The sequence below is a fragment of the Abramis brama genome (assembly GCF_963993115.1).
Source record: "Abramis brama genome assembly, chromosome: 20".
Taxonomy (NCBI): domain Eukaryota; kingdom Metazoa; phylum Chordata; class Actinopteri; order Cypriniformes; family Leuciscidae; genus Abramis; species Abramis brama.
Window position 1 is genome coordinate 27,572,130 of NC_139982.1, and position 24,688 is coordinate 27,596,817.

The following is a 24,688-nucleotide window of genomic DNA, read 5'->3' on the forward strand; positions in this document are numbered from 1 at the left end:
GATCTCTGCTGCTCTTTGTGTTTCTCCGAACTAGTTTGAGCTGGTCGCATAGCTGTGCACTTACTCTCTCTCTCTCTCTCTCTCTCTCTCTCTCTCTCTCTGTCGCTCTCTCTCTCTCTCTGTCTACGAAGGATCTATTAACATTTGAGACGAAATGGTGTGGTTATCTATCTATCTATCTATCTATCTATCTATCTATCTATCTATCTATCTATCTATCTATCTATCTATCTATCTATCTATCTATCTATCTATCTGTAGTTTCTTTATTATTTGTGAAATTTACTAGCAATTTCTTAGTGCAAATTGTTTCAAGGTAAATAAACCAACCTACCATTTTTTTCTTCAGTATTTTATTGGTAACACTTTACAATAAGGTTTCATTAGTTAACCACATTCGTACTATAACATTTTTTTTTTAATCAAAAGTTGTAATATGTTGACATTAGTTAACATGAACAAACAAGGAACAGCTGTATTATTATTAACTAATGTTAAATATTACAATGATTAAATATTACAAATGTATTGCTCATTGTTATATATTGACCTTATTGTAAAGGGTTACTATTTTATTTTTTTTATTTAATTTTATTGTCTAGGATAAAATAGTTTGAATTACCTCAATTTTTGTGTGTGAAATGTGCTATATGAATTTAAATCTATTTCCTCTAATTTATTTAATCTAATAATCTAATAATATTAGATTTATAAAATTTCATAAATGTTATAATTTTTCTTTTTTGTCTCTTATTTTAATTTCATTATTTTTCTATTCTGTCCCTGTGTGGATTTTTAAGCACTTTGAATTACTATTGTGTTTGAAATGTGCTATATATAAAAAAATAAAAAAACGTCTATCTGTATATATAATTTCTCCAATGATTCTCTGTTCAGATGAGCTTGTGTGAATGTTTCTTTGACTTAACACACAATCTCCCAAAGTTAAAATAAGCAGGTTGAACTGAGGTTAAACTGATTTACGTCCTTTCCCTACTCCAGAAATAGAGCTGGAGCAGGAGAGAGAAAACAATAACCTTATCTCCGAAATGATAAATGAGTCACAAATGTCAACACATCCATCATTGCCGGTAACTCATCCAGACATAAATACCCTCCTAGGGAGAGGCACAGTTCAACATTATACACTGCTTACCACCCGGTGCTCCAAACCCTGAAAAGACGCCATTACTGTGCGATAAGAGAATGAGAGAGTAATGAGGATGACGGATGTGTATTCAGACTTCATATGTAAATATCCTCAGTCAATTAAACCCTATAATAAAAGTACATTCAGTAAATACACAAACTTGTTTTTAAAGACTTTATTTATTCCTTTTTTCCCCCCAAGTAGACAATAACAAACCAGACCCAAGAACAAATACATGACTAATCCTCTAACAAAACTCTTATCTATATAAATAAAGCATTATCTAAGTTCATATCACATACAAATTAAAGACCTTTATGTCGGAACAGATTGTTCACACATTTTTAAAATGTTTGACAGATTATATACATGTATCATCTATTTCGAATTGCATAGCAACTCATACAAAGCACTGACAAAATACATTTTCTATCATAATGACATTTCACCACAAACACACTATGGCAATGCCGACAACATAATGTCGTCAAATGGCTGCTTTGTAAAAAGACCAGCTTTCCTGTCTGTTATTATTCAAGCATTTAGTCAATTTTACATGTACATAAAGTGACCCGGTTTAATACAAAGGAATTTAAACCTTGTAACTGCAGACGATGACATAAATATATATAACTCTGTGATGCACCAATGCAAAACTCATGACAGCTCATATTTAGTTTCCTCCATTCGTCACTGAAAATGTGATTTATATCTCAAGATTAAGCCTTAAAACTATGTTTCTGTGTAACTAACATGCTCCATTTGGCTTGGAAGCCAAAACTAACAAGTTCAAGTTGCTGCATGACCTAAAATCACACTGGTGAGAAATTTTAATTCAAAAGTATAGCAGTCAGTGCAAACAATCGACCTTAAAAGATATGATCCCATTCCTGAAAGAAACTTCATTCATTTAGGCGTACATTTATGGTCATAAAATGACCAAAGGCAAATCTATTGACTAACAAATGATTACGATTTATAATATATAAGGAGAATACAGAATTGATTTAATGCAATCTAAAGTAGTAATTAATGGAATGTGTTTAGGAAATTCAAGCATTTACCACAAAGAGAGAAACTGTCCGTAAGCAACAGCTGAGGAAGCATTCTTAAACACAGGAGGTTATGAAAACAACGTCTATCTCCGATCAGAACAAACACGTGAAGTGGAAGCCAAGCTAAAGGAAGTTTCCAGTGGAAAATAAACTCTGTAAAGCTATTAGATATGCGATCAGAATTTTAAAATTCAAATGTAAATGTAATCAGAAGCAGCAAAAAAACCTCTGCAGTTAATCTCACATGAGGTTCATCTGGTTTTCTTTATAGTATTTCAGTGAAAGCCACTTTTATACATGGTACTTCAGCCCTGAAATTCCCAAAAGGTTGCACATTGTGTCTTAAGGAGCAGAACGGTGCAGCTTTGCACGGCCTGAAAGCTGGACGAGACGTAGCAAACTCATGCATTCTGAAACATGACACGAAACACTGTCTTTTTGGCATTACAATCAATACAGAGAGCGAACGAACTAATTTCCGCACACATGCTGCCGGATAAACCGGCCACGGGAGAGACGGGATACGCCTCTGTTTGGTGGCGGTCGGAAGTCGGTCACACAGCCGTCTCATGGTCATCCCTCTGGATCATCTGGTGGTGCTGTCGGTTTTCCAGGTACTCGGCCAACTCGAGGTCTTGAGCTCTCTCCGCGTACATCTTTGGAGTGTCACCCTGCAGGACGAAGGAAAGAGTTTTTAAAATGTAAATAATTTTTTATTTCTTCTCATTTTTTTGCCAGTTTTTGTTTATTCAAATTCTTGCTGGGATGGATGGATGGATATAGATAAATGGATGGATGGATGATATAAAGATACATGGATGGATGGATGGATGGGCGGATGGATATAAATAAATGAATGGATGGATGGATATATAGATAAATGGATGGATGGATATAGATAAATAGATATATGGATTTATGGATGGATATAGATAAATGGATGAATGGATGGATGGATATATAGATAAATGGATGGATGGATACATAGATGGATGGATGGATATATAGATAAATGGATGGATGGATAGATAAATGGATGGATGGATATAGATAAATAGATATATGGATTTATGGATGGATATAGATAAATGGATGAATGGATGGATGGATATATAGATAAATGGATGGATGGATACATAGATGGATGGATGGATATATAGATAAATGGATGGATGGATATATAGATGGATGGATGGATATATAAATAAATGGATGGATGGATGATATATAGATAAATGGATGGATGGATGGATGGATATATAGATAAATGGATGGATGGATATATAGATGGATGGATGGATATATAGATAAATGGATGGATGGATGGATATATAGATGGATGGATATATGGATGGATGGATATATGGATGGATGGATAGATGTAGATAAATATATATATGGATGGATGGATGGATATAGATAAATGGATGGATGGATATAGATAAATTGATGGATGGACGAATATAGATAAATGGATGGATGGATATATAGATAGATGGATATATAGATGGATGGATATATGGATGGATGGATGGATATAGATAGATATATGGATGGATGGATATAGATAAATGGATGGATGGATATATGGATGGATGGATGGATGTAGATAAATAGATAAATGGATGGATGGATGGATATAGATAAATAGATAAATGGATGGATGGATATAGATAAATAGATAAATGGATGGATGGATATAGATAAATGAATGGATCATATTTAAAATTTTGCAATTATAGATAAATAAAACAAATAGAATAATATTTGTACTGTTTTGCAGTGGAGAATGGCCTCCCCCTCTGGAGTATCTGGAGTATTTAAAAAGAATCCAAGGAAATATAGTGAGGTATGCGTGTGGTCACCTGTAGATCAGTCTTCATGAGGGACGCTCCGGCCTCCACCAGATAACAACAGATCGTCCTCTGACACAGAGCAGCAGCCTTGTGTAGAGCCGTCTCTCCTCTGAGGACAACACACACACACACACACACACAGCTCGTGACCTTTGGCTGTTTCAAATCTAAACCACAAATGAAATGGAGTAAAAGAAGCCTAAGATTCTCCAGCACTACTTACGTTGATTTCTCCGTCACGTCCAGGATGCAGGCAGGAGCTGTTCCCCAAAAACAGTCAGAGACTATTAGAAACATGACCAGAGTCAAAGTCAAAGAATGAAGTCCAGCCAACTCACCATTATCAGTGAGATACTTCACAATGTTTTTGCTGCCGGAGACGACGGCGTGATGGAGGAGGGTGCAGCCGAAACGGTCCTGGACCAAGAGACTGACCCCTTCTTCATGCATCTGGACCAGCTGAGAACATCATGAGCCGAGAAACAGTCCATCAGCTCTGGCAACGCACAGCACTAATGTATCATAATGCGCTGAATACCTTATTTTATGAATACCTTGTCAATGTTGTCACACTTCACGGCATCAAAGAGCAAATTTATTGATTCTGAAAGAAATGGGGAAAAAACATAAGCACTTTTATTGTACTAAATTAATTATAGAAAATGTGTGAATATATATATATATATATATATGTGTGACATTTTTTTAAACATTTTACTGTATTAATAATAAAAAAATTCCAATAAATAAATACAATTATAGTATATCTATAGAACATGTAATTATAGAAAATGTATGAGTATGTGTATGTAATAATAATTATATTATATATATTATATATATATTAGTTATAGTTATAAATATATTATTACCGGTACTATTAATATCAGTAATATTAAACTATTACGATTAATAGTTCAAATCAAATACATTTTACTATATACTCTAGTTCTAGTTAATCTAGTCTAGTTAATTACAGATGTATAATTTTATAATATATTCATTATATATAGAATTATACTTTATAATATATTTTATATTTTTATAGTAAAATTATATTTGAATATTAGTGAAAGTTTATTGTATTAATATAAAGACATAAATAGATACAATTCTATATTATATATATGTATATATGTATGTACCTTGATCACTGTCATTCCAGGCAGAATCTAACCTGTGAAATTAAAATTGAATATTAATACCACGATTCATGAACAAAAACGACTACATTTGTGTGTCTCACCAGCGATAATGCTGAAATATTGTATGTACCTTGGCACATTCCCTGAGTCCTCATCACATGTGTTTGAACGTGTTTGAACGATATTCATCATTTTTGCTCCTCTCCTTCAAGATGAAAGACATTGGGCAAAGACAAGCTTATGTAAGATATTCATTTAAAAATGGATATCTTCTGCCCTCTCACTAACAAAAAAATGACACTATTATGGTGCAATGCAGACATATGAATATGGTAGTCATCCAGTACTATAGTATATATCAAAGTACCATGGTATCACTGTACCGCCACAGTACTTTTCTGTAAGGGCTGGTGCAGATGGGCATTAGAGAGTCTCAATGAATCACATAGATAACATGGTTATCTTAGTAATGATGTTTGCTATAAAAACACCATGGCGTAATATAATACATATAGTGTCTATGGTTCTCATGGAAACAATCTAAACTGAATTAAAGCCCAAAGCCCGGGGTTTGAGCTGTACCTGCACAGGCCTTGCTTTGAGGGGTTCTCTGCATCGCTTTGCATGTGTGGGTCACTATCCGGGTTCACACTTTCCACTTGGCCTTCAGCATGCGTCTGATGAACCCTGCGAGAGCATGATGGGATGGACAGACAACAGAGAGGTCGATGTGTTTACAATGCTGTCCTCCCGCATGGGGGGCGGGGAAACTCATTGTTTGTGAGATGTGTATAATTCACTGTAACAGAACAAGCGCTACAATGAGGTCTGACAGATGGGGTGTGTTTTCTCAGCGATCTGCTGTGTGTCAGGCAGGGGGAGGGGGAATGTAAACACGGATAAATGAGTGTTTAATGGCAGGGGCCTTTATGAGGGGCTGTCCTGTCCTGGATGGACTCGCATTTTAGTAACACACAGATTTGTGCGTGTCTCGCCATCAGATGCGCACGCAAATACACAGACTAAAAGCCTTCCCCTGAGGGAACAGACTCGAGCTGAAGAGCAACTGTCATTTTTCATTTTCTAACAGGAAGGAACGCGTTCGGTCTAGTGTTGCACATTTACTGCAAACACTCAAGCTTCTCTATATATGCATGTATTTAGGACCTATTAAGTAGTAAAACATTCTGAAATTCATGCCAGTTAAACATATTACTCAAATTGTTATACTAATGTTATTGTATACAGCTAAAAATAAAATAGTTATTATATATAATTATTAATTTTAATAAATTATTTAAACATTAAAATATATTTTATTATATAAAATATATTTTAATGTTTAAATAATTTATTAGAATTAGAATTTTTTTAATATTAATAGTAGTAATAATATGAACATAGGTTTTCATATAAATAAATATATATATATATATATGAAAAAAATTACTATTAATACAAATATAATTATCATAAACATAATTATCAAATATATTCCATCATATAATGTCAGTTCAGCTGTTTACTTAAATTGTTATACTAATATTATTTTATATATAAAATATATAATATAAAACAATATAATAAAATATGTTAGTATACACTAAATAAAATAGTATAATAATTTAAAATAATGTATTATATTATTTTATATTTATAATAGTTTACTGTGTTATTAACATGATTTCATATAAATATTATATATATATATATATATATATATATATATATATATATACACACACACACACATATACACACACAAACACACACACAATAAACTATTACAAATATAAACATAATTCAAGTATATTCTGTAATATGTCAGTTCCAAGGTTTCCTAAAATTGTTACGCTAAAAATATTTTACATATAAAATAGATCAAATAAAATATATTTTCATATGTAAAGAATTAAAAATAAATTATTATATTTGTAAATATTTTGTACAATAGTTTACTGTATTTATATAAACGTTTTTCTAATATATATATATATATATATATATATATATATATATATATATATGTATATAATAAATCACGATTAATCGCGATTAATTTTTTCCCAGCACTAATTATAATTATTAATTTTACTAACATTTATATTAATGAATACTTATTGTATTAATATTAAACATTTTGTAGTGAATAAATATTTAATTATAATTAAAATGTATTACATTAAAAATTTATGAAATTATAAAAGAATGCCAAATTAATTATTATTTTTCTATTGGTCTCAGATATTTAGACCCCACTATATGTTATATTACTGTATATTATTTTGTTGTCGAGGACTTCCTACACTTACAAGAAAGTATTGTGATAGAACCACAGTGATGTAATATGATGGTAATGTAAAATTAGCATATTCAGATACCATGCTTTTCCATTTCCATAGTCCAAAAACTAAAAACCTCAACATAATAATAATACCATCATACTTTCTGGTACTTTTTTGTAAGTGCATTCACATCTGTTATTCATAACATAAGAAAATGATAACATAATATAAGATATTTATATAGAATCATGCTAAATCTACAACACTTTTTGGCAAAATTAAAAAGAAATTCATAGCAAGACAGTTCTTTTTAGTTCCTTAATGAAGATTTGCTTTAGTGAGCCTTTGCTGTTCTTCTGGGGACATTTTCCGAAATTTCATGCCCACAGGCGAAGCAAAACCTGCCCACGCATGTACTGTGCTAGACTACAGTGTTAAAATGATCTGTCAAAGTAAAAAGCGACATAAAATTGCATCTTGAGACAGTGCAAAAGCTGTTTGCAACACGAATCGATCAAGTTTAACCACACATTTTGTCATCCGAAGTGTCTCGTTCCAATCTACCTGCACAGAGGAGAAGGCCCGGGAGAGCAGGCAGGGAAAGCAAACTGGTCTGAGCTGTTGGAACATCCCCCAACAGTTTCCATCGCCCCCGGCATTCCGGGCGACGTGCCCACCGTCTCCTTGGTGACCAGCTCCGGGTCCAGGATGAAAAGCTCATCCTGGGAGATCTCCGTCACATAGTTTAGATGCTCCTGCAGAGATATGCAATGCTGTAGGGTAAAAACGAACAGTGTGACATGTAACACAGATGTAAAACCTCAAAGTTTCCTTTCGTAGGTACCTGACCGCGGTCTATTCTGTAGAAACGGTCTGCAGTCGTACCTGTAATCGAACCAGAGGGGAAAAATGGGGAAAATCACACTTAAAAGTTTCGGAAACGTCAAGATCAGTGATTCTCACAAATATGATTTAACATATAAAGCCTAAGTTATATATCATTATCACACTAGACGAATTCTATATTCGTAAAGCTTGAAATGCACTACTTACAGTCAAGGAAGCACCATTTTGGTGAAAGTTTTGGCATGTGGAGTGTGTCTGTATTTATACCATCCCCCTCCTAAAGAGACAGAGAGAGGAAAAACAGAAAGTGCAAGTGAAAAATGGCTCCTGTCCAAACCGGCCTCACTGTGTGAGTTCAATTAGTCACAATGTGTTTTTCTGACTGTAATTGAACAGGAAGTCAACGTGCAATGGGTTTCACATGCACAATATCACATGGCCTGAATGGCTGTAATTAAAATGGAAACTAGCGACTCTTAAGGGTAAAACACATAATTTGTGTTTCAGAGACGTGTCAATGTCGCCACAGGAAACAGCTTTCCAGCTAAATTAAATAAAAATTCATTTTCTTTCCAAGGAGTGGCATCAACACAGAAGTGTTCTTATTTAGCCGAGTATGACTGTGTTGAAGTTGCCATTGCAACCCATTTTACCACAGTTATTGAGTTATTACATTTCTAAATGAAGAATTATTTCAAAGAACAAAAAAACTGGAGGACAGGATTTGAATCGTGAAAGAAAAAAAGGCTGTTGAATGCCAAACGGGAGTTATAAAGTTATTATATCTGAAAGCAAATGGACTCAGTTTTGATTTCATTTTGACTTGAAGCCAAACTTTGAGAGTTCCGATCCTCCCCTTTACTTTTGCAAATAAAGGAGGTTGTTGCCAAATCTGCCTGTTGGCACATTTTCTAACCAGCATTCAACAAGCTGAAAAGCACCTCATGTAGCTTCTCGATATGCAGCCGACATGTCTCCAAATCACTGTTCCCGGGAACTGTAATTATCCCCATAGGAATCGCTGACAAGGTGAAAGAAAAGAGGAAAGATAAGTTAGGATTGATTTAAATTAAGTCGTGTTTTGAAAGCAGAAGCTTTTTCAGGAGTGCATGAGAAGCTTCCTTTTAGAGCTGTGAAAAACAAGAAGAGATACTCACAGGCCTCCCTGAGCTGCTCCTTATCATAATGAAGAGCTTCGTAATCACACATGCTGATGCGGTTCACCTGGATCTGCACTTTCTCTGGCATGGGCTGCTGACTATGAGGAGAAAAAAACTGTCAGATTTCCTCTAGGATTGAACGCAGTTTAGATAGATAGATAGATAGATAGATAGATAGATAGATAGATAGATAGATAGATAGATAGATAGATAGATAGATATGTGGTTGGGTTGTACTGACTCATACAGCTGTGGTAGAGAGATTCTTCTCTTGGTCTTCTGCAGCATGTTGGCCTGGTTCCTGAGAGTGATGTGTATGACGGATGGAGCCAGTCTACAGGGTTCTCCATCCACCTGCACAGGAATGGGTTTGAAGGTGGTCAGGATCACCTCCTGACACTGGTGAAGCCTCTCGCCGTGTCCTCCAACCTGAAGGGTCGCCTACAGAAAGAGCAGCAACATTTAGATGGATTCGTGGATTCATGCAGGACAAATGCAGAGAAACTCACCAGAGAGGTCATGGTGAAGCCGATGACCTCGATGAGCCCGTCGTCGTGTTTCTGTGGCCCAAAGTCATTGTGCTCACTTGGGTTCCCCCATGGCATCGTCCCAGCACAATATCTACAGAACATAATGCCGAGCTCAGTCAGGATAATCTCATTTTAACGAACTCTAGTCTAGTTTCTCATGTATAGATTATATTTTATCCTGGAATAAACATAATTTGGAACTTGGAATCTCTTTTATAATGAGGTTTTCAGGCCAAGTTTCCTGTAATGGATCAACGGTATGAAATTTGACATCACTAGGATTTAAATTTCAATACCAAACATGAAAAAATAAAGAGGATCTATATCAAATAGCACATGAATTAATACCAGGATGTTCATACGTTCTCTTATAGTTACATAATATTTTGCACAGGTCCGTTTCAGGTCAGTTTACCTGGGGATGTTGAGGAACAGGAGGCACTGCAGTTTCATATCCTGCACTTTACTGGTTAGGTCAGTACCATCACACTGGACAGAAAATGAAAAACAAACCATAGGCCTTTGTATATTTTGAGTATACATATATATATTACAAGTTTTGACCGGTTACAGGTTTTGACAAATGGTCTTGATACCTAACAAATTTAAATTAGACTCAATTGAGTCAGTTTCAAGCACTTGGGTCATATTACCCCAAAAGTGTATATATAAATAAAGTCAACTCACCACGACCCTGATGTGTTTGGACAGATCTTTAGAGCTGCCCATTAGGAAGTCTGAGAAGGCTGTCTGCAGAGGAGCGTATGTATTTGAACAAATGCGTCACATTTTACACATTACACAAAGAATAAAATGAAATATCTACATGACTTTAATGGACAGACACTCACCCCTGCATAAAACATTTTATTGCGAAGTCGACTGTTGAACTTTTCTGGTTTAGCCTCTGAGAAAAACAAAACAATGTCTGTTTGAATCCTTTCACAAACCACTGATTTTATATATGCAAACTTTCGTTTTATAAACCATTTTCAAACCACACGAGTGAGTGGACACACCTCGGGATTCGTGAAACTCCAATGTCACGTGTGCATCAAATCCGAGGCTGAAATAATTGTTGAAGACGTCAATGGGAAGCTGAAACAGACATGGAGAAGTCATTAGCTCTACCTTACCATTCATTTGAACACAAAAACTGGATTTGTTGTGGAGAAGCTGGAAGGATGGTGTTCTTCCGCTGAAGCCTAGCGCCCTCTACTGGTGTCAGCTGACCTTGTCGGTCTGGTGTTCATCCCTCTCCTCCTCACTGGCCTCTAAATTGGGTTCCACGCTCAGGTTCCATCGGTCCAGCTGGACGATGTTGCCGTCTTCTACATGGGACAAGATCTTGGTCACCGGTTCATCTGTGTAGCCCTTGAAGTCAACAAATACACACATTTTCAGAAAACAATGAGAAACTTAATGGATAGTGGGGTCATTTTCTATTGTTCTACCACTTTAATCTGTCAGTATTACCAGGTGTATGTGTTTAACCCTCCTGTTGTGTTATCCCTATTGGTTTCCATGCAATTTGCCTAAAGATTGACAGTATGAAAAACAGAAAACCTCTATTGAAGCTTGAGAGACCAGAGACTAAAAAACTATAAAATATGTGAGAAATGTCAAAATTCCCATCTATTTCTATTGTATATTTCTATTGTGTTAAAGGTCAACCTAACCCACATATTTTTCTTTTCAAAATTAGCTGCACAGAATTTTACTTGGATGATTCAGAAGACAAGTCTTCAATTTTGAGTATACTTCTAGTCTTAAAATTCACAAATCATCATGTATTTGATTGATTTTAGTGTTTGACGAGCTATAATAAATGTTTTCTGTTTTTACCTGACTCTACTGTTTTTCAGAGTGTTGATTTTTGGCAGATTGCATGGAAACCAATGTGATCCCAACATAAAAGTTGCAACAGTATTTGATCAGCCTTTCCAAAACAAATCTGTGTCGAAACTTTGCATTCGCATTCATGAATCTAAATGAGAAATATTCTCACAATTTTTAAAATGAAATAAATTGTTTAACCAGTCAAATTGACACCAACACAACAGGAGGATTACACCACAAATCCTGCTTTTACATAGAAAAAGTGACCTCGTGTTGAAAACGTTTGTGTTGAAAAACGTTATAAATAGGCGCCTCCCACGCCCACAAAGAGCTGGGCGAGTAGGACCCGAGGGCTTACACTTGCCTCTCTGAAATTGCCTACCATTACCTATAAAGTGTATAGGAGGACTTTCTAATATAAATGTGAGAGTGAAGAGAGTGAAAACCTAAAATTGCATCGTGTATTTAAATTTTCAATACTCAAAAAAAAAAAGAAAAAAAAAAAGAGGAGAAGTCTTAACTAACGCCAATACATTTATGAGAACATTACAACCAAGAGGATTCAGGTTCATACCCCGCCCCAGTTAAGAGTCCTGGCCAGGTCGTTTCCCGTCCCGAGGGGCAGAACGGCCACGGCGGGTTGAGGGTTCAACTGGAGTTCATCCAGCACTGAGAGAATCCAGCCAACCTGTCCAAACAGAGCATATAGAGAACACAACACGTGATGGACCCCATGAGCTTCCTGACCAGGGTCAGCGTGATGAAACACATTTCAATTCAACAGATGTGTCAGTCTAGGCAAACTTTGAAGGATTGGCTTGGATAAAGTGCAGGCAAAGTTAAATGACTTGATTTCTGCTCTTTTTGCATTGTTGAAAGGCAATATTCAAAAAAGCATAATAGAGGCACTATTCATGAATCATGGCTGATAGTACGTCTGCTTCATTAGTCACACTGGACAGTGAAGGTACTATTTAGTGCACTGCATTGTGGGAAATTTTGAATACTTTGACTTTGAGTCGAGTCAAGGCTGCATTTATTTGATATGTAAAAGCTGTAACGTTCTGAAATATGAAGGTCGTGTCGATAACATTGCATTGTTGGAAAATTTGCATACTGTGCACACACTGTATAAACAGTATGAGCAGCAATAATATTACCCACAATCCCGTTTCACTTAGATAAGAGCACAGATATTTGACTAACCGTTCCATCTCCGCCACAAACAAGGATTCGCAGGTTGGGCACTTTGCTGTACATTTCTAACCTTAAAAACAAGAAGAGAAACTGTAAGAGGACAAGCTCAGAGCGAAGAAAGAAAGAAAGTATGATGCATCATCTCTTACCCCTCTCTCGGACCTCCCTGAGTCAGGTCAAACACTTGCCGTGGGTTCAGGTACCACATGAAAGAGCGGATGATTTTGGTTCCCTACATAGAAAAGATAAAGTGCTGTTATGTGGCTGTAAAGTGACATTTCTACACAAACTCTGTGTCGGTTCTGACCTGGTTTCCGCCACTCTTCGGATTGACAAACACCAGCAGAGGCTTCATGAGCTGAGAAGGAATCGGCCTCACGACAAAGTGCTTCCATTTGCCATCCTGCTCAGAGATAAATATTAAAATATCATCATATATACGAGATATACGTGTCACTTTTCTTCAAAGTAGTTGAATGGTGTTTGCAACCTCTGTGGCTTTCCTGCTGGGTTTGGCCTTCAGAGAGGTTTTCTTCTTTCTTTTACTGCTCTTTAATGACGCCTGTAAAAACAGGATGATGGAGACAGATTATACAGGTTTATAGGTACATATTCATTTGATGTGTTTACATTTGAGATGCAGATGACCTCTTTTTCACCGTGTTAAAAACACTGTCTGAAAGACTTTGTCAGTCGATGCATCATAATCTTACATCGCTATTAGTACTTTGGATCTTTATTTGAAGGATATACATATATATACCGTTAAAAAGTTTGAGGTTGGTGAGATTTTTTACTGTTTTTTTTTAAATATCAAAAATACAGAAAAAACAGTAATACTGTGAAATATTATTATAAATTTAGAATAACTGTTTTCTATTTGAATCAGTTTTAAAGTGTAATTTATTCCTGTGATCAAAGCTGAACTTTCAGCATCATTACTCCAGTCTTCAGTGTCACATGATCCTTCAGAAATCATTCTGATATGATGATTTGGTGCTTAAGCAACATTTCTTATGATTATCTATGTTGAGAGAGTCATGCTGCTTAATATTTTTGTGAAAACTGTGATAATATTTTTAAGGATTCTTTGATGAATAGAACAGCATTTCTTTGTTGTCACTTCTGACCAATTTAATGTAACCTTGCTGAAAAAACCCTTTAAATTCAAACTAAACTTTTTGAATGGTAGTTTACGTGGACTTTTTATTGTTTCTGACAAATTACAGACAAAATATGTTAACATATCAGCAAACCAATTGGAACAATAAACTCAATATTTAAAATATTGACAAAAGTAGACAGTCCTAATAGGACCAGCAGCACTTCCAAACAAAATGGAGTCATGTGTCTTATGAAATAAAGCCAGCTCTCCTCAGGTCAGATGGTACCTGCTGTCTGCGGACTCTGATGATCCAGGTTGGAGGGATGATGACAGCCGCGTGAGCGCCGAGGGAACACGTCTCATCGATTTTCTGCAGCATGAAGCAGGTCACCTTGTTGTGATACTGTAAGACACATATCAAAGTGCATTGATATATATTTTATTATACACTACCATTCAAACGTTTGGGCTGTAAGATTTTTTAATGGTTTTGGAAGAAGTTGATCAAATATTCAATCAAAAATATGGTGAAAAAGCAATATTGTGATTGTGAAATATTATTACAATTTAAAATAACTGTTTTCTATTTGAATATATTTTTAAATGTAATTTATTCCTGTGCTGCAAAGCTGAATTTTCAGTAACTCAAGTAAGTCTTCAGTGTCACATGATCCTTCAGAAATCATTCTAATATGCTGATTTTGGTGCTCAAGAAACATTTTCTTATTATTATCATCAATGTTGAAAACAGTTGTGCTGCTTAATATTTTTGGATTAAAACAATTTGTAAAAATAAAAGATTTTAACTGTCACGTTTGATCAATTTAATGCATCCTTGCTGAATTAAACTATTAATTTCTTTAAAAAAAAATCTTGCTGACACCAAACTATTGAACGGTAGTATACTTGTATATTGCAACCATTGTAGAAAACTGATTTCAGATCAGATGTGCAACACTTACCGCCTGCTTACACCATGAGCAGCTGATGGCCACAATATCTTTATTGTGGAAGGAGAATTTCTGCTGGAAACCCTGAGGAAGGAGAGTGAAATTAGGCCATAAATGCTTTCTGGATGATTACACGTTTCATATTTTATGAGTGTTGCACTGACCTTTCCGCATTGCCGGCATTTTCCTTCTTGCCGTCTCCTATGGACCCAGTGATGTCTCATGTTTGGAGTCTGAAACACAAATAATCTCAGTTTTATAACAAAATTATACGATAATGCTTGTTTTTAAGGGACTAAAAGTCTTACCTCTCTGACATTTTTCATCCCTGGATCTTTAAATGATGCCTTACACCTGAAGTTAATCTGTTAAAAAGAATTTCATTTGTTGAGATAAAAAGTTGAATACATCCTAATTTCTATTCAGATTTCAGTTTAACCTAAATGTCTAACCTTCTCCAGCTGATCCATGCATACAGTGTGAACAGCTATTTTGCAGGATGCACATTTGTGGCGAGGAAGAGATTTTTGCTGAGAAAAGAAAATGAAACTATTGACATCTGCTTACACAACCAGATTGAAACAGGCATTAATCATGCATCTGAATATGTGCATACAACATCTGACCAGTAGAGAGAGCTCTTGTGCAAGATTATAAATAGAGGCACACTAGGCTACTACAAACTACTCATTATGCTGTATGTTTAAGAATAAAAAGATGGGTCATCTACCAGGGACTTTGCGAAACAATACGTCTCCCCCACGTAACAGAAATCTCCAGATGGACTGGTCTCAAACCACACATGTTGGCCAAACTGGGCGTTTTCCTGTGGAAGACAATTAACCAGTAAGAAGTTACAAAAGATTATTGAAAGATTACTGCGATATGAGTTGTAGATGGGAGTTTACTGAATGAGTGATGAATGAGAATGCTAACGGACTGCCTTCTACAGGACCTTGTTTGTTAAAATACAGATGTGTAACTCACAGTCCAATCCACGGTGTTGCAGATTTCTTTGTTGGGTTCACATTTGGCAGGTATGGAGCCGGATTGGGCAGCGTTATCCTGAACACCAGCCTTGGCAATGGCTTTCCTGAGAAAAACACCATGACAGTGACATTAAAGACTAAACACACTGCCTGTGCCCATCACATCTTCACCAAGTTAAGCACTGATCAAAAACAAAAGCATTTACCCTGAAAAGCTGGCATCTTATTTTATGCAGCATTCCACCCATAAAGCCTTGGGGGTCTCTTTAAATTGCATCTGTTTAATTCTGTATCAATCAATAAGACTATTTTCACCAGCCACCCACAAAGAGCATTATGGAGCATGGCTTGGAAAGCTATAGTTTTTTTTTGCCTCCAAATCTGTTTTCTGTACGACCACATTACACTGTGGATAGATAATTCTCAGCCTATATTATTAAGCTCACTAAATTTGCAAGATGCAGCACGCAATTTTATACTAATAAAACTCAATGTAACTGTTTTATACACATCTATAGAATCTGAGCATGCTATCAATGCATCAAGGTTTATGCTAAATGCTAACAAGATAAGAGCAGAAACATCAACGTTCATGCTAAATGATAACACAATAGACAAGAGCAGAACAGATGTTGCCTCTCCTTGTACAGGAACTCTGATGCAAGTAGTATGGCTAAACAAGAAGGTTTTCAAGAACATTTATGCAAAGGAAACAGGAAATGCATTTATGAAGGCAAATATCCAACTTTAGCTTTAGGTGGGGCATTTCCAAGGTTTTTTGTAATCATTTTGTAATCAAAACTTTGCCTGCCCTGACCTTTGTGTCCTAATCCCTACAGAGCGATTCAGTGAAGCTTAGCAACCTGTTGATTAGAAGCCCACTGGGTGATCAGTAGTGATGATGAGTCACATTACCTCGTTATGGTAGTAGCTGTGCTAATGAGCGAGCACCATGGAGCTCGTATCCACGGGACGGAGAATGAGAAGGTCAATGCAATGAAAAGCTGCATTGGAACTACATGCAATCTAAATGTTTGAATGCTTGAGAAATTACTAAAGATATTGCCTTGAAAGTAAGTGGAGATTCAGATGTATCTAATCAACAAGCCTGTACATTGTGTTACATTTACTTGGTCTTCTCTCATTTACTAGGTGCATTCACACTGACAGATATTTGCAGTGGCAAACTGGCTTGATGTCATTCGTCTCTAATATTGGTGCAAAAAAAAAAGTTAAGCAGAGTTCAACTTCATGCATTTGTGCAATGGCATGATGCAGCAACTGTCAAGCAACTTCTTGACCTTCAGCGATATAGTCACAGTCATTGTGAATGCACCTTTAATGTTACAAGCCTAAAGAAACCAACCAACAAGTATTTAGAACTTTCCTTTTCTTTTGAGTTCACAAAACTTACGCATTTTAAGTAATCTGAAATGATTGTTTTGAGTTTTACAAACTTGTTTCTTCAAACTTAAATTGAACTGAAACTGGGATTTCTATTTCCCAGCATGCTTTGCCATGACACTTGAAAGGGAGAGTAAATGCTAAAAATTGTGCAAGATTTGTGCAAGATTAATGTTAAGTGGGAGATTTTGTAGTGTTTAATGTTTTGATATGCTAATTTAGAAGAGTTTCTGATTTTTGGGGGGTTATCATCATGGTGATAAGTGGAGCATGAGTTTGGTTTGAGAACAGATATATGTTAAATGTTCTGTATTGCTGTATTTATTCAACAATACTATGCTAATGCTATCAAAGCATTGTGTTACCAACTAGCAAGCTAGCATTTACTGAATTAGCTAGATAAAGCTAGCCAAATTTCCACTACTAAAAATATTTAAGTTGCGATTACATGGTAATTTTAAGTTAAATGTATGAATTAGCTAACTCAAATAGTTCAAGTTAAGAGCAATTAAAATGTATGAGTACAAAATAAAAATCTGTTCCAGTTGTGCTTACTTAAACTTTGAATTTCTAACTTAAAAAATTTGATGTAACTGATCACCTACATTTTTTTTGAGTTTTGCCAAATTATTCCGGATTTTTATTTAGAGTGTAGTGAGAAATTAGTATTCTAGTAATTAAAAATTCACTTAGTTCAGCCGCTCTCTATTTTGTTGTAGAGCACTAGACCATTATGCAGGAGCCCGTCTGAAATCAATTTCGTGAAGTACCTTTGTATGCAAACGCTGCCTGCAAAGTCATTTGACAGATAGGGCAGCAAGGCAACAAGTCAGCTGCCTACTTTTTAGGATACAGCCTTTGTGTTTTATGGATGTTTTTTGTTCTGTTTTATGAAATCCTACGAAATCCTATGAATTGTGAGCACAACATGATATAATATAATGACAATTAGACCCAGCAACAGAAAAGAATTTACATACGACAAGAATCCAGTCCAAGACTCCAGACTGGGATCGTAATAAGCACCCAGGAGAGGATTGAGAGTCGCCTGAGCCCTGTTGCAGGTGGAGCTTCTTCGGTTAGGTAGCGGCAGGCCTCTTCCTGGCCAGGGGCTTCCCGCTTTCGAGATGGTGGAGACCCGACGACGGCGCCTCCTCTGGCTGCCGCGGCAGAAGCGGACGTGTGTGCCCATCTCCGCGTGGCCATAATGGGACGAGTTCCTCCTGAGGCAGCGGGGAACTCTGATCAACGGGTGGGCCTGGATACGCTCTGCCACCACAGCCAGAGGAAGGCAGTCCTGCTGGCATAAGACAGAGGACTCTTTGATTTCCCAGTCTGACACACTGGCCTCCTCCAGGTGCTCCTTGCGCAGCCCTGAGGGGCGACTCTCATCTGAGTGCCCGCTGGACTCATCGCTGTCACTCTCGCCCTCTAAAAACAGCACATCCGTGTGACTCCTGAACTTCGGGCAGATTCCCTTAAGTTCCACCTGCCCTGGCAATGGACTACGGCCCTCCTCGTCCTCTTCCTCCTCTTCGGTCATCTGAATGAGGCTGGCCAGCAGCATGGAAGGGCCCAGGAGGTGTGTGTCTATATTGCGGAGCTTGCCTACCTTCTTCCGGCGTACGGCAAAGCGAGGATTGGCTTTCGGGGTGGTGGTACTGGACCGCCGTCTTCCACTGATTCTCTGTACCGGTTGACTGGCAATGATTCGGGGTAATGCCTGAAGTTGGACACTGGATCGGCGTCGCTGGGCCAATGCAGTGGACGGAAGGCCAACGCTGGAGCGCCGACGGGCACGGCTGGTTGGCACCGCAATGCTTGGCCTCCTGTGTCGACAGGGTTCAGGCACATGGCCGTCGTGCACGGCTTCTCCTGCCTCCTTCCTCTTAAAATGTCGTCTGAAAAAAGTGTCCATGGTGGCTGGAAGGATACAGTTCCCTTTCTAATGTTCCCCCTGAGGCTGTTGATTGAAAATTTAGCCTGTCAGCATAGATTTAGCATTTTAGCACTACGTTCAGAAACTACTGAAAGCTTGTCACACTGACCTCCATTGAGCAAGATTTAAAGCTAATCCTTAAAATCGAGATAATCTAGATCGTCCCATTACAAGCCAATGCTTCCCGACATGATTAAATTTAGGAAATTATTTTACGAAAACACTTCGTCAACAACAGACTAGCATTAATAGCAGCTAGTGAATCTGGTCTACCAAGAATGTCTTTTTGGTTAGCTTAGTTAAAAACCCTGATGGCGACTCCAGCATCCACAACACAACATACAGTGTGCTGGTACTTTCAGAAGGAAAGACTAGACATGAGAGTTCAAACTGGTCATTTACATTGTTATGAACGCAGAAAGCAAACTCCGCCTGTCCTAGCACAGATTTTCCAGGGGTTTACGACGGGGCAATTTGCCTTCCAAATCGTGTTAATACTAGCAAAGCCAGTTGCCTACAAAGGCGCATTGTGAATCCACAGGTGATGACATCATGCCATCATGACGTGAAAGGCACTCAAGGAAATGAAGCTCTGCTCGGCTAACGTCCTGATTATCACACGAGGATGTCCGGGCAGATTATAAGGGCTTTCTGTAGTGACTGCCTCAACTAATTATAGTAACGTAACTAGTCTCATCTCATTAAGAGACAATATGACCTAGACAAAACTCTCAGAGTAAGGAATGATACTTATTGATGATTTTGTCAAGTATTGTAGGCACTCTGTTATTTACACTAAACATGGTATTGCACTACAGTAGGAGTGACAGTACATTACATTGAAAAATCACAGAAAATTGTCCTAAAAAGAATGTGTGTCCGCACCAAACACTTTTCCATCTTGCTCATCACTAATTACTCTCAGGGTCATATCTAGCAATGGTGTGTAATTAATGAAGAGGGTTTTCTTTAGTACCAAAAGATGCACTTAAACCTAAAGTCTGAGTTTGGAGTGATTAGCTCCATCTAAATCTTAAAAAAAAGTGGGACAATAATATCACGATTGTTTGTCACTGATTACATAATGATTAGTGGTTCTGTTTGTTTACATTGCGACAGATTTAATTAAAAGCACAGCCTTAGACCATTTTAAATATTTCGAATAATAATTTTAAATTACTTTAACACAACTGAGGTATCTCTTAAAATGTCCAATTATCAATATATATATATATATATATATATATATATATATATATATATATATATATAAAATCCCTTATAAAATCCCTTATATGGAATATATATATATATTGTAAGGTCATTTTACATAATTATATATTTTACATATAATAATAATAATAATTCATTTTTAAATAATATTATTTTCAATATAAAAATAGTATAAAATTACTATTTTTTTATTAATATTATTCTATTTAATTACATTACTATATTTCTATTACTTCTTAATAGCATTCATAATTCAATTTGTAAAATTATAATAATATTTCTCAATATAATTAAGAATTTGCACTTCTAAGCTGTCCATATCATTTGTTATTATACCTGCTACAATTATATTGATTTTATAATACTCAAAGCCAATGTAAAAAAAAGTACTCAATATAAAAACAACTGGTCCAAACTCACTGCTAAATGTCCACATAGAGTACAAACCTCTCTAAACACTAAGTTCTAAAGCTTAACTCTGCATTTCTCTCCAGATATAGTCAACATCAACAACAACAACAAAAAAGATATTATACAACCTGAGAGTTTAGCTCCTGTCTCCTTCCCTGACCGTCTCCTCACAGTGAACTGACAGAGAAAGTCCAAGAGATGAACAGGTGAGACAGCCTCCCCCAACACACACACACACACACACACACACACAGACAGAGATGAACAACACAACTCAAGCCTACAGGAAGAGAAACAACCACCCACAAACAACACGGCTCACTGGGAAGCAGCAGCACACATCACATAGGAAAGAGCCATCGACTAGGCAGGAGGTAGCCGGTAGGAGGGAATGCAGGGTGCATCGAAACCTCCGGTTTAAAATAATGACCAATTATCAGCTTAACCCTGGGAGTTTGTGCAAGACGTACACGAGCACAAACCGCCGCTATCACTTTCTAGACTCCTAGATCACGTTATGCAGTCTTCCTGGCACATATGTGTGGCAGACACCAAGTGCATTACAGTAAAACAATTAATGGTTTTATGATAATTATCTCCCTCATGAACATTTTGCAAAGCTGCTTCCGCTTTTAAACAGGCCGCTATGCATATTGCTTAAGAAAAAGAGGACATGGCACCAATTCTGGCGCAAAATAACCCGCGACATGCAACACCCACAGCTGTGAAGATGATCTGTGAGGTTTAACCCACGAGAGCGCTATCATGTTTAAACAGCGTGTCGTTTTTTTAACCATTGTAAAGCTAATCGTAAAGATGATGGCTTTAGTGAGGACACCTTGTGTCTATTCAGGTCCTCTAATAGGACGACACGGCGATGCCACTCCACCCCAAAAGCACAATGACTGTCATTTCCATTTCAAGGCCCTTGTGCTGTTGCATTATGGATCAGTGCAAGAGAACACCGGTGAGTGGTGAATGCGCTTGAATATCAATTCGACAACGTATAACAAACATCGCAGTTTTGTTACGCAGGGGGTTCATTTACTATCGGTCTTACTTTAAACACTAAGTGTCAATACGGGCCACTTGATTGTGTTCCTTGTTCTTGGGTGCACTTCTGTGCGTGACGGATGCTCACAGAGCTGGCGAATCGGTGTGGAAGTAATTACTGTCTTTTAAGTGATGGAGGCGAGAGATCTGCTGGCTGTTACCATGGAGTGGAACATCATGGCAACCAAACCTGCTTAGCTGTCCCTTAGTCACTGTGAACTTCACTTGATATAGAAGCCCACCCCATTGACATTTTATTACAAAACAAATTATTATAGGGAACACCCTGTGGTTAAAGTCAACATGATATCAAAGTTAAACCCATTTACAACACTTTCTTACTGCGTGTTAATGGTCTCAAATAATCAGTGCGCATCAATGACAATTACATCAAGTTTGGCCTCGTAATCTTTTATTCTAGGCCACAATGTCCTCTAGTATACCATATATATATATATATTTGGGTTTTTTTCTTGAAAGAAAAAAAAATAAATTAACACTTTCATTCAGCAAGGATGCATTAAATTGATCAAGAGTGACAGTAAAGACATTTTATTGTCATAAAAGATTTAAATTTCAAATAAATTATGTTCTTTTGAACTTTCTATTCATCAAATAATAATAAGACATGTTTCCTGAGCAGCAAATCATCATATTAGAGTGATTTCTGAAGGATCATGTGACACTGAAGACTGGAGTAATGATGCTGAAAATTCAGCTTTGATCACAGGAATAAATTACATTTTAAATTATATTCAAATAGAAAACACTTATTTTACATTGTACACTTTTAAAAATATATATGATTAATAAGTTATGACAACGTGTTTTTACATTGCTTTCACTCATCAAAATAAGTTAAGCAATTTTCTACTTTTTTATGTTATACAAGATTCAACAAATTTTTCAAAAATCAGTCAAATGTAATTTAAGTTGAAATGACTTAAAAATCCAAGTTGATTGTACGTACAAATTTAAGGTGCAACTTAATGCAAATAAATGCAGCCTTGGTGAGCATAAGAGACTTCTTTAAAAAAAAACAAATATTACCAAACAGCAATGTACATCTGTTTATTTTCCAAAAGTACTATTAATTTATTAGCAGTAAGAAATGAACAGTGGAAAAAATACATCTGTGTGTCAAATGGAGATAACTAATGGATCAATCCTTAAAGGATTTGAATTTACCAGCTCAAATCTATAAGTCTGTAACAATTACGCTACAATCCACCACCTCTATTATTATTATGATTATTATTATTATTATTATTAGAGATACATTTAGCATATAATAGAAAACCAACTTTAGTCAGCGTGAAATCAAAACTGACCCCATTTACTTGCACATTCATTGCATCCGATTTATCAGTGTAAATTATTTCAAGCAAATCCCTCTTCCTTTTTTCCATGTTTCTGAGCAATCCCTCTGATGTTGCAGGAAAGGTGGATGTTGGATTGAAGGGGAAAAGGATGGCAATGCCACCACCTGCTGGATAGGAAACACTGAGACCACCATTTAAACAAAGATGCTCCATCCACATAAACACTTCTCAGATCTATCTATATAATCCTTTCAGAATCTCAATTAAAAAGAGAGATTATAGAAATTGCATTATGTTATTTTGTATTTAGTACTATTTAGCTGCCCTGATACATAACTCTTTTTAAAGGCACAATATGTAACTTTTTTGCTTTAAAAATAGCAAAAATCACTATATCTATGTTATATATATTTTTTAGTTGTGTACTTACAATATCCCGACTGTTTCCAACAACTTTCAAACCAGGAGAAATTTGTAATTTAATTCGAGAAACGTCCCGTTTCTTTATTTCCGTTTTGTCGCCGCCAATGGCGTCATATCCGCGTTGTCCCTGTTTTCCGCTCGTGCTGCCATGGTAACCAGAGCTATGAACTAGAGCCCTCTGATAGTAACCAAAGCGACCGACGCGAACAACTTTGTAGTTCGCAATGTCTATTTGCACGCTGTTGTTGTTTCGTTCAAACATTATGGACCATGGCAAGCAGACTTTGGATAAAAAAAGGAGAACTAAAATGAGAATCAATATCAGCGCGGTGTTTTCGAGATGCCGAGAGCTCCCATAGACAGTATATAAACGAGAGCTCCACGTCCGAGACTTCGACCGCTCCTACATGCCTACTTTATTAAACAGGTGAGCACATTTACATAAAACTAATCAATGTTATATAGTTCAACAATAAAATGTCATAATATGATCTGTATGTTATTCTAATGTTGATCTAGCTTAACGTTACTGCTAGTCTCATACAGACAAACTAACACATAAATTTCAACACACTCAAATGCAGTTTAGTGTGATAGTGTAATGTTAGACCAAGTGAAACAGCGCTGCATTACCTCACAAGTTTCATTTGTCTAATAAACTGACCTGTGAGTTGTAATTCTGCACTTGCGTGTGATCGGTAGAATGAAATGTCCATATTCCTTTTATATCCGCGGGACTCGCGTCGCGTTTGGAGCGGTGTGGAGCTGATAGCTGTCTCTTAGCAATCCCGAACTG

The 24,688-nt window shown here is 36.5% G+C and overlaps 1 protein-coding gene across 3 annotated transcripts in view; it reads right to left on the minus strand.

The window, feature by feature from the left end:
* Window positions 1–1,310: 1,310 nt before the first annotated feature.
* Window positions 1,311–24,688, minus strand: part of dgkzb (diacylglycerol kinase, zeta b) — a 29,817-nt gene continuing 6,439 nt past the window's right edge. The window contains exons 1-34 of one of the 3 annotated variants that reach the window (XM_084095332.1): window positions 21,223–21,525; window positions 18,492–19,474; window positions 16,106–16,211; window positions 15,849–15,944; window positions 15,571–15,648; window positions 15,427–15,483; window positions 15,283–15,351; window positions 15,131–15,202; window positions 14,455–14,571; window positions 13,554–13,625; window positions 13,371–13,466; window positions 13,213–13,295; window positions 13,073–13,133; window positions 12,441–12,554; window positions 11,261–11,401; window positions 11,047–11,125; window positions 10,879–10,934; window positions 10,715–10,777; window positions 10,443–10,516; window positions 10,007–10,118; window positions 9,739–9,938; window positions 9,495–9,595; window positions 9,279–9,358; window positions 8,545–8,614; window positions 8,336–8,376; window positions 8,056–8,246; window positions 5,789–5,893; window positions 5,337–5,411; window positions 5,207–5,238; window positions 4,616–4,665; window positions 4,400–4,520; window positions 4,285–4,321; window positions 4,071–4,170; window positions 1,311–2,876 (exon numbers count right to left, since the gene is read on the minus strand). In XM_084095332.1, the coding sequence (XP_083951458.1) occupies window positions 2,760–2,876; window positions 4,071–4,170; window positions 4,285–4,321; window positions 4,400–4,520; window positions 4,616–4,665; window positions 5,207–5,238; window positions 5,337–5,411; window positions 5,789–5,893; window positions 8,056–8,246; window positions 8,336–8,376; window positions 8,545–8,614; window positions 9,279–9,358; window positions 9,495–9,595; window positions 9,739–9,938; window positions 10,007–10,118; window positions 10,443–10,516; window positions 10,715–10,777; window positions 10,879–10,934; window positions 11,047–11,125; window positions 11,261–11,401; window positions 12,441–12,554; window positions 13,073–13,133; window positions 13,213–13,295; window positions 13,371–13,466; window positions 13,554–13,625; window positions 14,455–14,571; window positions 15,131–15,202; window positions 15,283–15,351; window positions 15,427–15,483; window positions 15,571–15,648; window positions 15,849–15,944; window positions 16,106–16,211; window positions 18,492–19,429 (3,804 nt within the window). In that variant the 5' untranslated portion in view covers window positions 19,430–19,474; window positions 21,223–21,525 and the 3' untranslated portion in view covers window positions 1,311–2,759. Of the gene's footprint in view, window positions 2,877–4,070; window positions 4,171–4,284; window positions 4,322–4,399; window positions 4,521–4,615; window positions 4,666–5,206; window positions 5,239–5,336; window positions 5,412–5,788; window positions 5,894–8,055; window positions 8,247–8,335; window positions 8,377–8,544; window positions 8,615–9,278; window positions 9,359–9,494; window positions 9,596–9,738; window positions 9,939–10,006; window positions 10,119–10,442; window positions 10,517–10,714; window positions 10,778–10,878; window positions 10,935–11,046; window positions 11,126–11,260; window positions 11,402–12,440; window positions 12,555–13,072; window positions 13,134–13,212; window positions 13,296–13,370; window positions 13,467–13,553; window positions 13,626–14,454; window positions 14,572–15,130; window positions 15,203–15,282; window positions 15,352–15,426; window positions 15,484–15,570; window positions 15,649–15,848; window positions 15,945–16,105; window positions 16,212–18,491; window positions 19,494–21,222; window positions 21,526–24,688 lie in introns of those variants that run through there. The other 2 variants (XM_084095333.1, XM_084095334.1) reach the window with 2 other exon arrangements.